General features: G+C 39.1%; 1 protein-coding gene across 1 annotated transcript; it reads right to left on the bottom strand.

Annotated features, from left to right (window-relative positions):
- Positions 1–9,468: 9,468 nt before the first annotated feature.
- si:ch211-215c18.3 (uncharacterized) lies at positions 9,469–14,518 on the bottom strand. Its single transcript, XM_050040591.1, has 3 exons — positions 14,433–14,518; positions 11,162–11,509; positions 9,469–11,077 (listed from the first exon to the last, which is right to left on the bottom strand). The coding sequence occupies exons 1-3, from the start codon at positions 14,500–14,502 to the stop codon at positions 10,971–10,973; spliced, it is 525 nt and encodes a 174-aa protein (XP_049896548.1). The 5' UTR covers positions 14,503–14,518; the 3' UTR covers positions 9,469–10,970.
- Positions 14,519–16,530: the final 2,012 nt, after the last annotated feature.

Genomic DNA, 16,530 nt, shown 5'->3' with positions numbered 1-16,530 from the left:
AATTTCTGTCTTTGAGAGATATTATTTTGTAATATAACTGAATTTTCTATCCATACATATAAATTTTAAATATATTAAAATGATAAGGCATCTTTGAGTAAGCTGCGAGTATCATTTAAGTAGGCTATGTCGTGGCCGGCCGAATGTCCTTTTTTGGAAATCAAAATATGGTCACCCTATACACATACAATGACAGGGCTCACTGTTAGCATCACATGGCTAACGTTAACTAAAAGTATTTTGTTTATTGACAGAGTTAACTTGTTTCTTTGTTGGTTTGAGTTTGTTGGGACAGTTAACGGGTCGGTGTTGAATGTCAGCAACTGCTGCTTTGTTAGCTTGTGCTAACTGGGCAAAACTCACTAGTAGCTACCCTGACATTTTTCTGACAACCCCAAATTTTGAAGCCCAATTCGTCCAAAAAATGTCCCATTGGACCAAATGCCTATTTCTTTGACAACCACTGAAAACCACCTACAAACAAAGTTACGTTTCTCTGAAAAGACACACTCTCTGCACTTAGATTCAGTTTGCCAGCGGTGTTTGAGACACCAATCATGTGTGTTTTTACCAACCCATCGCTGTATTTCTTAGCAGCGTTTTAACCACCAATCTTTTCCCAACGATAGGCAAGGTTGGTTTTTTTTGCCTAAATCTAACCACACATTTACCACAGCATTGTGGTAATGGTTATGTAACATATCCATGGTTTATCTACGGAAATGTACAATGCAAACTTTTTTTCTTTTTCTTTTTTTCAATGGGCATTTGTTTTTTGATAACAAGCTGTTGGAGAGATGGGCTTTCAGTCCAACAGGACAAGTTTGCTGATCTATTGGAGTCAGGACAGTCTGTAATCAGAACCCTAGTGCAAAAGGGATCAAATGCAGGTATCATTTGGATGGGAAAGTTTAAATACTACTTGGCACTGGGTTATTTCATTAGATGCTTTTAAGATATTGAGTAATGATACCCAGCCCTGGCTGGTTCCCTCTGTAGCTACTATATGCTATAAGTTAAGGGTCTCCTGGCTGTAGCTTCATAGCAGTGCAGGGACATGCCCATGGTGTCAGTCTTATCTTATTGCTTTTAGAATATTCTGTGTTTTTGCTGCCTTTCATTCACTCTGTTTTCTTCCATAATTGTATTTATGTAACAAACACCAGCAGGCTAAACATAATCATTCATAACATAATAAGCATTAATATTTATAAACATTAAATCTGTTGTTTGTGTGCCATCACGCATTACGTCAATTGACAGCTGTGTTTATACAATTGCTGATTTAATTGAAAGTTAATACTACTCTTGCACTGATTGAATGTTGGTCTGTGAGTAACCTGTGGCTGTAATTTATCACTAATGATTTATTTAACACATAACAAACATTTGTCTTTGTGACTCTGAATGTACAGATTACTCTCCAGCACACTGCGTACAACACAGTCATTACCTCATGACACAGATGTGGTTTAAAGGTGTCCTTCTGTGCTCCCACTCCTGGTTGATGCTCCTAATTGTCTCATAGAAAAAGCAGCAGAACCTCTATTAACATCTGCACAGAGTCGAAGATGAAGACTTGTTTAATGCTCAGAGATGATGGAGATTATTCCTGCTATGTTTGTGTGGCCTGGAGGAGCCACACAGCGAGTCAGGGCCGGGCTAATTTATCTGTGTGGCCCAGGCACAAAGCCAGGAAATTAGGTGGTCTAGGCCATTGGAGCTTTGCTAATATAAAACACAATATGCACATGCACACCCAGCGTCAGACCTGCAATGCATCTCTGTGTGTCTCAGAGGGAGGCCAGGATCAAGATTAATTCATGATGACATTAACCTGTCAGCAGCTGATCAAGTCTCATCACCTGATTCTTGAACAGGAAACAGCGGAAATCAGGTTGGTCGTATGGGTGCAAACAGCTCTGGGAACTTGGCTATTGGCTTGACAGAATCATGGCTGTGTACATTTTAAACAGCTGCTTTTATAAAATGATCCTACATAAGGAAGCTACAGTATCTTTAGTTTGTGCTTTTGAGAGGGAAAAGATGTTAAGATGATGACAATTTTTTTCTGGTGAAGGGGTACACTTATAAAGTTAGGGCACTTAAAAGACACTGATTTAAATAACTGAGTTGATATCGCACTAAAGGAATGTATTAGTGCTTGTTGGGTTATTTACCAAAACAAAAAATACTATAGAGCTGTGACATTATAATCATCTCTTCCTCTTTTTATACTTGCGTGTCATTTTCTCTTACTAACTGTTAATATTTATTGTTAGACCGTCAGTCCCTGAAGAAGACTTTGGTCGATACGCGTAGGTCTGTTTTGTTTCCTTTGCTCAAATAAAGTTACTTTATATATTTTTACCTGAAGACGGAGTGCCTCAGCATTTTTTCCTTGGTTGTCTGCATTTTTTACAAACAGCAAGACCTCCTTGGTTTTTGTTCAATATTTACTGTTAATCCTTTGCAATTTTGAATGTACATGCACGTTGTTCAGTTTGTTCTCATGCACTGTTCTTAAGTACACCTATGAAAAGTAAAGCCCCACATTTATGTATAACCCACATAATCATGAGCAAGGAATTTGTGTATAATCCATTGAATTGGATAGGCTGTAATCACATGACCAATGTGCTGATGAGAGTATAAAAGGAAGTAGTGTTAAGAGTGAAAGTCCACATAAGGAGGCAGGTTGAGGTAGTGGATGGGTCAAACAAACACAGGACTTTACCCCAGGAGATCAGTGTTTGTGTCCTGTGTGAAACCAAGTGAATTATTTTAGGGGACATTGTCACCATGTTTATATTCCTAAACCTACTCTACTGTATGTAACTCTATGTTAAGAAGGTAACATGACAGTACCCAACCTAATCTACATAACTTTATTTGCTCAAACCTAACCTACATAACTTTACATTAAGAACGTAACGTGACTACACTTAACCATGTGTCTTTTCCTAAACCTAGCATACATAACTTTACTTTGGTTAACCTAACCTACGTAACTGTACGTTAAGAACGTAATGTGACAACACCCAACTATGTTTCTTTTCCAAAACCTAACCTACGTAACTTTACTTGCTTAAATCTAACCTACATAGCTTTACATAAAATACGTTATGTGACAACACCCGACCATGTTTTTTTTCCCCCTAAACCTAGCATACCTAACTTTACTTGCCTGAACCTAACCTACATAACTTAATGTTAAATACGTAACATCATTCATGTGCTGCTAATTCGTTAGATATCATATGAACCATTTTATATGCATTTTTGTAAAAATTTTATACAAACCACTGTATGCAGGTATGATGCACTGTTTTGTGCAAGATACATTTGTGAAGGTTTAAAAACTTGAGCTTGTATTGTCTAAGAATGGATAAATAACCCAACAGAAGTATGAAAAAAACCCACTTACAGTGGGTCAAAACAACCCATCAGTACTGGGTAAAGTTATGACATCATCAGGGTTACTTTCTCAGACATTATAAAGAAAAATAGTGGAGCGCCCCTTTAAGGAGCTTTGTATAAATAGTACTCTGCATGATTTTAATATGTTCCATTCATCTGCAAATTACAAGGGCACACTTCTTTTTTTCTTTTTGTGTTTGTGGTGAAGTAGAGTTGAAGGTTATTTATAAGGACAGGAAGCCAAGCTCAGTGTTTTTATTTGTTCCTTTGTATAAAGAGCTCATGTAATTTCCATTCAGAAAATCTTTCCACTGTTTCTGTGATCTACACTATGCTTATTATCACAGGAAGTTACATCAGTTGCAGCTGCTTTATGGTATTCTGTAACATGTCTTTATCGTCAGTGACACTGTTTTTGTCTTCGCAGCAGTTTTGATACAGCCTCCCAAAAGAAGTAAACGTGATGCCCCTTCTTTCTGTTGGGCCCCATTTCTTCAACATTCATGAACAAACTCAATTGTGACTCTTTAGTCGCTCTGCTATCTGCCTTTTCTTGCAGGCTGACTCCCCCGACAACTGAAACCTTCATCTCCCTCGTTAAAGTTAGACATTTATAAACCCACGATGATTACAGTTTTTGAAACTGACATGAATCCTGCCTCTTTTTATGAGTACTCAAGAAGCGTATGTGTGAAAGACAGATGGTGACACTGTGTTCTTTTGGCAGACATTAAGCACTGTGCTGCTTTGGGGCTACAACTAAACAGGATGAGTTTTCCTCACCTGGTCTGGATTTGTGCTTAAAACAGCTTCAAGTTTCAGTTTACTTTAAATTCATCCAAAAGCTGATATCATACTGTACTTAAGGAACAGGCCTTTCACTGTAGATTGTTTGACTTTTGTGCACTGGTGGAAGAGGTCCTGACATCTTTTTATGAGTGAAGAGTAGCAATATCTCAGTGTAAATTTACTCATTCACTATCATAAATCATGAAGTTACGTCTAAACATATAATGGCAACACTTCATTTTAATAGTCTACCTACAGATAGTTTATAGAGTATTTGTAACATTTCAGCTGCTTATTAGTTGGGATTCAACAATACAACTCTTTTGCTTTATTATCTAGATGTTTAACAAATTATCTAAAGACAATTCATGAACATACCTTCATATTCTTAGATTTATTTAGTTTACTATACTCTACATATACACATCTACAGACTTGTTGGATCTCAACTAATAAGCTGATGAAATGTTACAAATACTCTATAAAATATCTGCACTAAAATAAAGTATAACCAAATATACTTAAAAAAAGTACTTCAAGTACCGACATTTAAATGACTTATTATGCATAATGTGTCAGCCAAGATGGAGCTTCTGCTAGGCAGAATGATTAGTGACCATATTTTGCACTTACTCACTCTTTACACACTTTTGCACAAAAATCTAAAAGCACTACACACCCACAAGACACTTTTGTTTTTGCTTCCATTTTTCGCAGGTTTAAGTTAAAGATCTAGAATAATAGATTTATTTCTCTCAAATTGTGGTTGCAAATTTGTTCACATTTGTGTGAGAGAGCACTTCTACTTTTCCAGGATAATGACAGGTGTGGGATATTAAGATACTGATTAAACAGCATCAGTACTACACAGGTGTGCCTATGGGATTGTCACAATAAAAAGCCACTTTAAAATGTGCAGTTAGATCACACAACTAAATTACCCAGACGTCAGTATTTTCGAGGGAGCGAGCCATTGACATGCAGACTGCAGGAATGTCCACCAGAACTGTTGCCCATACTGAATCTTCATGTCACTACCATAAAACATCTCTAATTTCTGATGCCCCAAAATTCAGATTTGTTCTAAATATATTTGTCAACACATCTGCCAAATTTGGTGCTTTTATCACAAAAATGAACAATTTTATAGCTATGCCGCCCCATTAAATGTCATTTCCATGAATTAGGCAGTAAAGGCCTCACAACCACACAAGCTGGTTACAACAGTGACCTGCTTTCAGGTGAGGACCCTGATGAGGACAATTAACATGCAGGTGAGCTTCCTTGAGGCAGTTTCTGATTTGTGCAGAAATTCTTCTGTTGTGCCAACCAATTAATGCTTCAGCTGTTTGGGTGGTTGATCTCAGACAATCTTACAGGTGAAGACGCTGGATGTGGAGGTCCTGAGCTGGTGCGACTAAATGTGGTCTGCAGTTGTGAGGCCTATTGGATGTACTGCCAAATTCACAGACACAACACTGGAGATGTATTTTGTTAGTGAAATAAACAATCAGTTCAGGGGCAACAACACTAGTGGACATTCTTGCCAACTTAAAACCTGCAACATCAGCAGCATTATGTTGTGTGATCAAACTGCACATTTTAGAGTGGCCTTTTATTATGACCTTCCCAAGGCACACCTGTGTAGTACTGATGCTGTTGAATCAGCATCTTGATTATGTTACTAACTGCTCACTAACACAGATTTGCGACCAAATTTGGGAGGAATATATCTATTAAGTGTATTAAAAAAATTGTAGATATTTAACTAGATATTAGATAGATATATTTAGATATTCATTTAACAAGGTGGCACATTGTATGGTAGCCTCAGCCACCAGTGTATGCATATGTGTGTGAATAGGTGAATTTGACTACTAGTGTAAAAAGCACTTTGAGCGGTCAGATGACTAGAAAGGCGCTATACAAGTGCAGATCCATTTACCAAAACCTTAGCAAAAACAAGTGTTGCATTTAAAATTTGTTCAGTATAAGTTGCACTATTTGCAAAGCCACTCGTAACTATAGGTGTTAAGTATAGGGTAAGTGGTATACATTTTCCCTCTGAAAGGTAGTGACACAGCAGATGTATCTAGCAGCCACTGTAAATAGTGCAGGTACAAAGGATGGCTGTGTTTAGTTAAAATATACAAATAAATCAACTATTATTAATATTATTGATATTATTGATTAGACCTGTTTTTTTCTCTCTTGACAGACCCTCAAGCATATGGGACTAAACTGTGTGTAACCTCATTACCACAAGTATTCTCTGTATTTATGGGTCTGTCAAATGGTAGTGCTGAACAACAGCTCCCTCTGCAGGACAAAATGTGGAAGCACCACCACAAAACAAACCAATGCATTGATGACATCTAGTGTAAGACAGAGGTATTACATTAGGCATGTTTTAATTAATCCAGGCTATTGTTTTTAGGGTTTTGGAGGGTATGTATATTTTAACTGTCTTTATTAGCAGCAAGAGTGTTGTTTACAGACATGGTGACTTGTGCAAAGAAAACACAGGACACTTTAATTGTGCATAACCTTTATTTGTTACTATAGTTTTTCTATAGCATTTAGCACACCTTTGGTGGTAGAAGAGCACAAACAAAACAAGCTGACTTATCTATTTGAAAAAATATAAAGACATCTTTATTGCGAGTACTACTTTGCAAATAATACTGAGCAGCGCAGCGTCTGAAAATGAAGGCATACATAAAGCAGTAATGCAGCGTGGACACAATCATTGTTAAAATGTGACGAGTAAAAAAGAACATTCAAATTACATTAGCAACATAAAGAGAGCCTACACTGGCCCCGAATATGTGTGTTACAATGTGGAAGGCGTATCCAGTGTTAACATAAAATATAAAGATGAACAACACATAAAGCTACAATATTCTTTCATACGTCACATATACTGTGGATATTAACACATGCATACTTGTGCAGGAGGAGCGTGGTGTCTAAATTAAATAATGATTATTTAATGAACAAAGCATCACGCTTGTTCTCACCATATACCATCTTGGCAATGTCTGTAATTTCAAGTTCATCACTCTCACTATGAGGCTGCAGAGCTGAAACCTCCACATCTATAAACAGACTTTGCAAACTAACACAGTCACACATCTGCATGTGTTTTAATGCGGTAGAGCAGATAGCACCAAAGCACTGATTGAAACATGGTGCACTGACATTGGAGTCTTTTCCCAAAAATCATCCCAATCATGTTGAGTATTTGTCTTATTGCTGTCTAAGGGGAGTAGAAAAGAGACTGTCATTGAGCTGCTTTGCTGTAACCAGGTGAACCTCACATGGGGGTACAGTATACGGACGTCTCACTTCTGTTCACAGGGTATTAGTGATTAGTATCGCTAGCAGTAAAGGCAGTGTTTGCGCAGTTATTCATTACTCTAACTGAATAGCCATGTCAGCCTCCTACATACCTGTCTAGATGTCTATAGGTGAGCAAACAGGTGAGATTGTAATGTAATCCAAATTAATCTGTGGCATGATAAATCCAATCCATTCTTGTAGTGTTTGAGGGAAGAGCTCCACTTTTAATGTCAGTGTGTATAATAAAATGTAATATAAATCTATAGGAAGCATCTGTTACTCTGTAACAAAAATACAAAAACCACCACAAAATTAAGATTTATTTGGATTTAAAGTGGAAATAGACAAGTTTTCTGCTTTAACTTATCATTATGAAGCAAATGCTGATTGCACAGTGTAGTGGCTTTAGAACAGTGGTTCCCAACTGGTGGGTCACGGTCCAAAAGTGGGTAGCGGGTCCATTCTGAATGGACCGCAAGTGACTTGCTAACATGTCAAGTTTGTAAAAAACATTCTTTATTTTTAAGTACAGTGAATTTCCAGTACAGAGCTGCATTTTTGAAGTGTCGTTTTCTGCTGTAGAGTGAGTGACTAACGGACAGTCACATGACTCAACTCAACTCAACTCAACTTTATTTATAGAGCACTTTAAAAACAACCACAGCTGAAACAAAGTGCTGTACAAAAATAAAAACATAAGACAAACAATAAAAACAATAAAACAGTAAAACAAGAGCAGAGTCTCATGCTGGGTTAAAAGCCAAGAAGTAAAAATGGGTTTTAAGACTGGTTTTAAAAACGGACAGTGAGGGGGCCAGTCTAATGTGGACAGGTAAATCATTCCACAATCTGGGGGCCGCCACAGAAAAGGCTCTATCCCCTCTGAGCTTCCGCTTAGTCCTCGGTACATCCAGGAGCAGCTGATCAGCTGACCTGAGGCACCGAGCAGGAGCGTAGGGATGAAGCAGCTCAGAGAGGTAAGGTGGGGCGAGACCATTTAAAGATTTAAAAACAAATAAAAGAATCTTAAAATGAATTCTAAAGTGCACGGGCAGCCAGTGAAGGGAGGCCAGAATGGGCGTAATGTGTTCCCTCTTACGTGCTCCAGTTAGTAGCCGAGCAGTGGCGTTCTGAACCAACTGGAGACGTGCGAGGGAAGACTGGCTGACTCCAAAATAAAGTGCGTTACAGTAATCCAGCCGGGACGTGATGAAGGCATGGATTACTATTTCAAAGTGCTTTTGTGCAAGAAAAGGTTTAACCTTTGCCAGCTGCCTAAGGTGAAAGAAGCTGGACTTAACCACTGCACCAATTTGACGCTCCAATTTAAAACCACTGTCCATCTTAAAACCCAAGTTAGAAACTGTTGGCTTCACATATAGTGCCAAGGGGCCCAAATCAACAGGGGGGGTTTCACAGGAGCTATTTGGACCAAACACCATCACCTCTGTTTTCTGACAGAGACAGCAATCTAACTCGACGATATGGCCAAACACAAGTATGGCGCTAAATACATTAAGCTGCGTAGACCTTTAAGCAATGACTAAGGAGAAATCTGTGGCTGGACCAGTTGGGAATCACTGCTTAGGAATAATGACACCATCGCATGTATAGATGGTTCCCTATGAGTCTTGCTTTTACTATGCAATTCCGTCTGCCACCAGAGACGATCTTTGAGAAAAAAATAAAGGCATGATTTACAGGGGCATTGTAGTGAGGGAGGAAAGTGGGACTGATATCACAGGGCCCCAATCAGAGGGGGGCCCTCAAAAAGCCTGGATGAAAACTTTGGTTTTGTTTGCAAATTTTTATATCGAAGTAATTGCTACCATAATTAAATTAAAATTAGCTGGAAAAATTGGTTCAAAGACTGAACTTTGTATAAAAAACAGTGGTTAGACCCATCTAACCTGCAAAATGGTTTAGTCCGCTCCGCACTATTTGTCTCTAAACACAGCTAGAGCCAAGTAAGCGACTATATTCTTTAACTGCCTGGAAAATGCAAGGTTGTGCGCTTGGCATTTCTCTTGTGCCTACTCTGTGACAACTTTCAAGGGCATGGAGTCAGGTTGCGCCTGAGGTTGCTAAGCGATAATTAACCAGCACCGCATCATAGCCTACTTGCCAGAAATCCAGAGTACAGAGCTGATCTTCATCCAGGCATTGTTTTGTAAGAGTGTTTTAGGCCAAAAATATTGACAGAAGTAAAGCTCTGGGTAGCTCTCCACTTAAATGATCAACTTCTTCTCCACATTTATCACAGACTGATATATATGGAAGAAGGGAAAGATATCTGCCAGCTGTGATTGGTTGTTCCCATCACATGAAATTAAACTTTGTTTATTTATGGACACAGTTTTCATGCCCTGAAAAATAGGCGTTTGGGAGTGTGACATTGTGTACATCGAAAACAATAAATTTGAGGGTGCAAAAATGCAGCATGTGTATTTAAGCTGCCAGAGCCACAACGTACACTGTCATGTCTCTCCCCGAGAAAAGGAAATCAGGGTTTCCAACTTGAGAAGAAAGAAAGGAAGGGGAAAGAAAGCAAACTGACTTAATTTAAAGATATTTAAAATTCAAAGGGTGCGTCAGAGAGACGTGGATTGAGAGAGAAAGGGTGGGGGCCCACAGAGACTGCTTATGCATGGGGCCCTGAATTTGGTGCTACGTCCATGTTGATTTATGGCACAGAGAAAGTGCATCAACTATTGCACGGTAGTGTATCAGAGTATCAATCTAACTTCTTTGCACTTTACTTTCCTCAGTAGTGGAAATAGCAGATGGTGAAACAACCAAAGTGGTAAACAAAGTGCAGTGTGTCCAGTGTGTAGGTGGGCTCTGAGGAAAACGGAACGTAATTTGTTTGTCTTTGTGACGGTAGCGGCATTCATAATACCACTTGGAAATGCTCGTGGGGGAGAAGTTAAAAAGTTGTCTGTTTCCACTTTAAGAATATAGTTCTTTATGTCGATCAGTCCCAATTAATCTTATTTACAAGGGAGACCTGATCAAGGCAACAGATTAAAAACCTCAACACTGTTCACTGCTGCATTTGTTTGCAATGTCTTACATTTGGCATTGTCATGACTTTTTTCTCCACTGTTAATACTAGTACTGTGGAACAGTGGTGTTCAAGGTACAGTACAGTGATGACAATGAAGTCTATTACATAAAAGCTTTTACATCTCAAAGGTATGTTTTTTTTTTTTTAAAGAACAGCCTAATGCTAAATAAAATATTGATTTCATCCAGTCTTATTTATTCCCAGGAGTTTTCATGGCTTCTTCTCACTGCCTAAAAAATAAAAGTAAATAAAAGCATCCCATATAGAGTCAACCACCAACCATCAAACCACAGTGAGTCACAAATCACGTTAAGAAAGGTCCGTTGAGTTGTTACCCTGCCAGTGTGAGAATTCATGGACTCAGAAGACCCACAGCCACCGGAAGTGACATCACCAGTGACAAAAACCACGGCGCCGATTTGAACATCACACTGATCGCAGAGCAGATTGGAAGAATCCCTGTAACAAAGAGAAATGTGAGTTTAGATATAGTTTCAGTTGGTGTTTGGAGGAAACCTCAGTTACAAGCTGAACTCTACTCACTGTGATGGACCGCCATGCTGTTCTCCTTCCACGAGTTGCCCTGGTAGACCCTGCAGGTGTAGGTGAAAGGCTTCTCATCAGCCAGCGGGGCCCAGGTGAGGCGGCACAGGTTAGGAGTGACCAGGCTGACATTGCTTCTCCTGCGGTCCTCTACGGACACATAGATGACAGAGTTGGGGAAGGTGGTGCCCACCAGGCGGCTGTCCTGTCGATACTCACAGTAGGGGCCGGGGACCTGGTAGGTGGGCGGAAACTCACAGTCCACCCTGACGTTTCGCTCCAGGTAAGTAAGACACGGAAACATCTGAGGGCCGCGAGGGGCGAACAGAAACGTGGACACTGAGCTCACTGAAAGAGATGCAAACAGGATGAGAATCACACATTTTCTTTTTTAAAACATGAAATGAAGGCAGCGAAACACTGAGAAATCCTGGAGACTATTCTGCCGCAACCTGCAGAGAACTTAAACATAGGAGGAGACTTGTTTATCAGCAGCACAATGATCCCAAACATAGTAAAGAAATCTCCGGCGGCAATAACAGCCTTGGATCTTCTATGTGGATAGACGTGACATGGCCGTTTTTAAATAAAAAACATTTTATGTATGGAGCTACGCGCACGGCATGATTTTGCCAAATAGAACATGCTCCTGGATCAACATTCCAACGTTCCAGGACCAACATTGCAATCAACCAATCACAGCTTTCTGACATCATCAGTGTGCTGCTGCTGTGCTTCTTTCAAAATTCCTTTGTGCTCCTTCAGAGCTACGCTAGTTTTCCAAAAAGTTAATACAGTTAAATGTTGGCTAGCTAGCTTGTAGGTATACTATGCAAACAAGTAAGCTTGTCAATAGGCTAGAATGTTAGTGAGTTAGCTTGCTGACTAGGTTGGCTATGCTAATGAGTAAACCTGCCAATAGATGAGAATATTGGCTAGCTACCTTGATAAGTAGGTATGCTATGCTAACAAGTAAGCTTGTCAATAGGCTAGAATATTAGTGACTTAGCTTGCTAACTAGGTTGGCTATGCTAATGAGGAAACCTGCCTATAGATGAGAATATTGGCTAGCTAGCTTGATAAGTAGGTATGCTATAAAATAGGAAGCTTGTCAATAGGCTAGAATGTTAGTGAATTAGCTTGCTAACTAGGTTGGATATGCTAGTGAGTAAACCTGCCAATAGATAAAAAAAATAGTGGCTAGCTAGCTTGCTAAGTAGGTATGCTATGCTATAAAATAGTAAATTTGTCTATAGGCTAGAATGTTAGTGAATTAGCTTGCTAACTATGTTGGCTATGCTAATGAGTAAACTTGCCAATAGATAAAAATATTGGATAGCTAGCTTGCTATGTAGGTATGCTATGCTATAAAATAGTAAGCTTGTCAACAGGCTAGAATGTTAGTGAATTAGCTTGCTAACTATGTTGGCTATGCTAATGAGTAAACCTGCCAACAGATAAAAATATTGGATAGCTAGCTTGCTATGTAGGTATGCTATGCTATAAAATAGTAAGCTTGTCAATAGGCTAGAATGTTAGTGAATTAGCTTGCTAACTATGTTGGCTATGCTAATGAGTAAACCTGCCAATAGATAAAAATATTGGATAGCTAGCTTGCAACGTAGGTATGCTATGCTATAAATTAGTAAGCTTGTCAATAGGCTACAATGTTGGTGAGTTAGCTTGCTACCTTAGTAGGTCATGCTATCAAGTATCTGTTCACTAACAAAAAGTTGCAAATTCCTGCATTTACCACATTTTCCCTCCTTTTTTTTGGTTAGGTTTATTCAGGACCATCATCACGCTGATTCTGGATTATTTGTTTATGTCGACATCAACTTAACAGTGATGTCCTGGATCAATATAAGCAACTCTATCCAGGGTTAACGTGATGATGATGGCCCTGGTTCAACATGAGCACTGCAATCCTGCAAAAAAAAAAAAAAAAAGTTTTGAATAAGTTATTAAAGGTCTTCGCAACTGCAAAATGACATCATCCTTAATCTTAATGTAAATGAACAATATCTGAGTCTATTGGCAAGTTTACCTGTTAGTGTAGCCGACCTAGTTAGCAAGCTAATTGCTAACCCTGTAACTTAGAAGGTTTTTGTTCAATGTTACTGAGGTTTTTTTTAATTGTACTAACTTCAATTTAGAAACTAGCTTAGCTCAGATGAAGCACAGAAGCAGCACACTGATGATGTCAGAGGGCTGTGATTGGTTGATTGCAATCTTGGTCCTGGAATGCGATGTGGGATGTTGATCCAGGAGCATGTCGAAAATAAAATTTGATGTTAAAAAGGGAAACATTGGCACATTAAAGATTCCACTGTAAAAATAATACACAAAAATGTTTTTTTTTTATTTTATTCTGTTTTTGTTTTTTGCATTCCAATGTGCTTCTTTAATGAACATCTTTCTGACTTTTTCTTCATGTCCCTCTTTCTTCAGTGATAGTTCTTTTTTTACCCAAGCCACACTGAAAAAAGAGATTGGGAAAAAAGTGCCATCTTAAAAAACTGACCCTAAATAAAGAGTGACATAAAGAAAAAAAATCAATAGCTTGGCATTGAAAAAAAAAATGCAAAAAAATATCAAAATAAAATTTAAAAAAAAAACAACTGAAAAAAAGGAGATTGGGAAAAAAAGTGCCATCTTTTTAAAAAATTACCCTAAATAAAGAGTGACATAAAGAAAAAAAATCAATAGATTGGCATTGAAAAGAAATGCAAAAAAATAAAAATAAATAAATTAAAAATCATTATTGTCTGTGATTAATTTTACACTGGATTTCTTTCAATGCCAATATTTCCTCTTACAATGCCAAATTTTATTTTCAGTGCCCAGACTTAATGTCACTGTTTTAGTTTCATATAGTTCCCTTTCACTCCAGTTTAAAAGTTTAACTTGTCTTGGAAGTGACCACATCCCTCTGTAATAAAACCAGTATTTGTTAACCATGATGGATCTTTACTGATCACTGTGGTGAAACAGGGTAATGACACCTCTGCTGCAGTGTTACTGATTTTTTTTTCTGTTGTCATGGACAAATCTGGACATGATCCCGAATTGCCTCAGCCTACTTATCAACACAGACATTATATTACGTCTCAATTTGGCTACTAGAGCTGTGTTTTTGGCAACTATTCATCTGCTTAAAGTAACCACCCACAGTAGGCCTGTATAGATCCAACTTAAAATGGATGAGTTGGCAACCAGCACCTCAAATTTACAGTCTTAAAATAAGCAAACACAAAGGAATAACACATACTGTGCTGAGTTTGATGCGTTACCGTGATCCCACCAAAGAGGAGGAAGGCCGTGGCGAACAGGTGCAGCATGATGATAGTTGTCTGATCAATAACCTTCACAGCACCCCTGACTGGAGTTCAACATGGGACAGAGTGAGAAAGTTGCACATGCAGCCGCAGAAAACCACCACTGATTATTACAGACAGACACAAGATGCGTTCAATCTTCAGAGAAATTGCACACATGCAACCCTAACTGCACCATATATCAGGCCACAGTACCGCAGTGAAAGCGGGCCTGGATGTGCCGCTCAGCCTGCAGCCCAAATGCAGATAGGACTACGCCCATGCAGTGTCTTAGCTCTGCAGCAAACCAACGGTCTCCGCTCACATGCGCATTTTTTTTTATCCCTACTGCAGGTGAAAGAGCCGGACAGCCATGGCGACATGCCTCTGATACACGCATTTGAAAATATTAGCTCTCCTACACTGACATATCTGATCCTTATTTTCTTCCCTTTAGATGAGATAGCCGGTCTTACCTGAGATGCGGCCCCTGTCCCAACGTTGAGCTGCGCCGGTGTGCCGGTATGCGGAGCAGCAGCAGCAGCAGCAGCGCTCCGTGTTGGACTGATACACTTATTGCTCTGTACGTAGTCTAACACGCACACATAGGCTCCACTCTGTCATCCTAAAGAGACCATATCCTCATTGCACAGCAGGGATCCAAGTGCAGGGGGATTAATTTTCCTTCAGTTTATCAGATAACAAAGCTGCAGCTCTGACCGCAGATTTTATGCCCATTACCCCCTCATGTGTGGCTCCAGCTGGACGAGGAGGGGGCGTCTTAATTTGGGGATCCCTGCGTTAAAAAGTTGGCAACTGAACCTTTTATACACTTATACATAATGGTAATGAACTTGCTTTTATATGCAACTACTCGTATTCAGATTACTGGTTTTGGGGTACTGTCATATTTTGGTGCAAAAAAAAAAGAAAAAAAAAGAGTTCCCTCTGCAGGACAAAAACGGGAAGCACCACCACAGAGATGACAAATACAGCAATCAATGTTTTAGTGACATCTAGTGTAAAAAGAGAGACGTGGGAGGACATGCAAACCTGCTATGGCTGCAACATCCCTGAGTGAGAGAAAACTAAATCTAAATTTGTTGACTCCAGGGTTTGTCTTATGAAAGTTAACATAATTGACCTGTACCTCTGCAGCACTTTCTCCACTGCAATCTCATGAAGGGCAAATGATCTCCCCCACTTTGTTTGTTGTTGTTTAGTCATTGCACATGTGGGCTGCATTGCACTGTCGTTTATTTACTCTGCTATTTGCTCTGCAGCAGATATTTGTTCTCAAATGTGAATGATTTCCAGACACTAGTTCAGCATGGGACATCATGAAGAAGTTGCACATACAGCCCCAAAATGCCATCATCTGTTAGAGCTGAAGAACACAAGAAGCTTTCAGTCCACATAATAGAGACTGAGCATGGGGGATGGGGAGGTCCACTACGCAGACTGAAGCAGATGTGTTTACGTCAGAAATGTCTGAAATTGATAGCATAAAGTTCTAACAATGTATCAGCATTCTACTTTTTCAGTGTTTCTGTTTGCTGTAAATGAAGCAGTGTGTAGGTGTAGTGAAAGAACAAGCCTTTGCAGGTTTAAACAAGGACAAACTGTGTGAAACAGTGCAGTTGCATGTGCACGAATGACATCAGACATGTAAATTATGATGTATAACAATGCAAACACACGTGTGTTAGTATAGTTGATCAATGATATCAGTTATCGCTTACCTCTGTAGACCACTCAGTCTGCAGTCTGGACTACCAAACTTTCCTGCAACTTGAGAAAGTCTGCCAACAGCTGCATAATGCTTGACGACTGGTTCCTTCAAAATAAAGGCCTCTTTCACACTGGGAAAGCCTTCGGAAAATTGTGCAATCATACAATGTTTTTGTCAACCCTCACATATTGAAAATAGCTTCCTTATAAATGCAGAAATTTGAACTTTGCTGGACAGATTCTTGATCGGGAAAATGGATTTTAAAAGAAGTGACTTAATCGATATATTTGGTGCACCTCATAGTCTAATGGTGGTACTGT

Source organism: Epinephelus moara, chromosome 3 (genome assembly GCF_006386435.1).
Source record: "Epinephelus moara isolate mb chromosome 3, YSFRI_EMoa_1.0, whole genome shotgun sequence".
Taxonomy (NCBI): Eukaryota; Metazoa; Chordata; class Actinopteri; order Perciformes; family Serranidae; genus Epinephelus; species Epinephelus moara.
The sequence above is the reverse complement of the archived record's forward strand: the minus strand, read 5'-3'. Positions and strand labels throughout refer to the sequence as shown.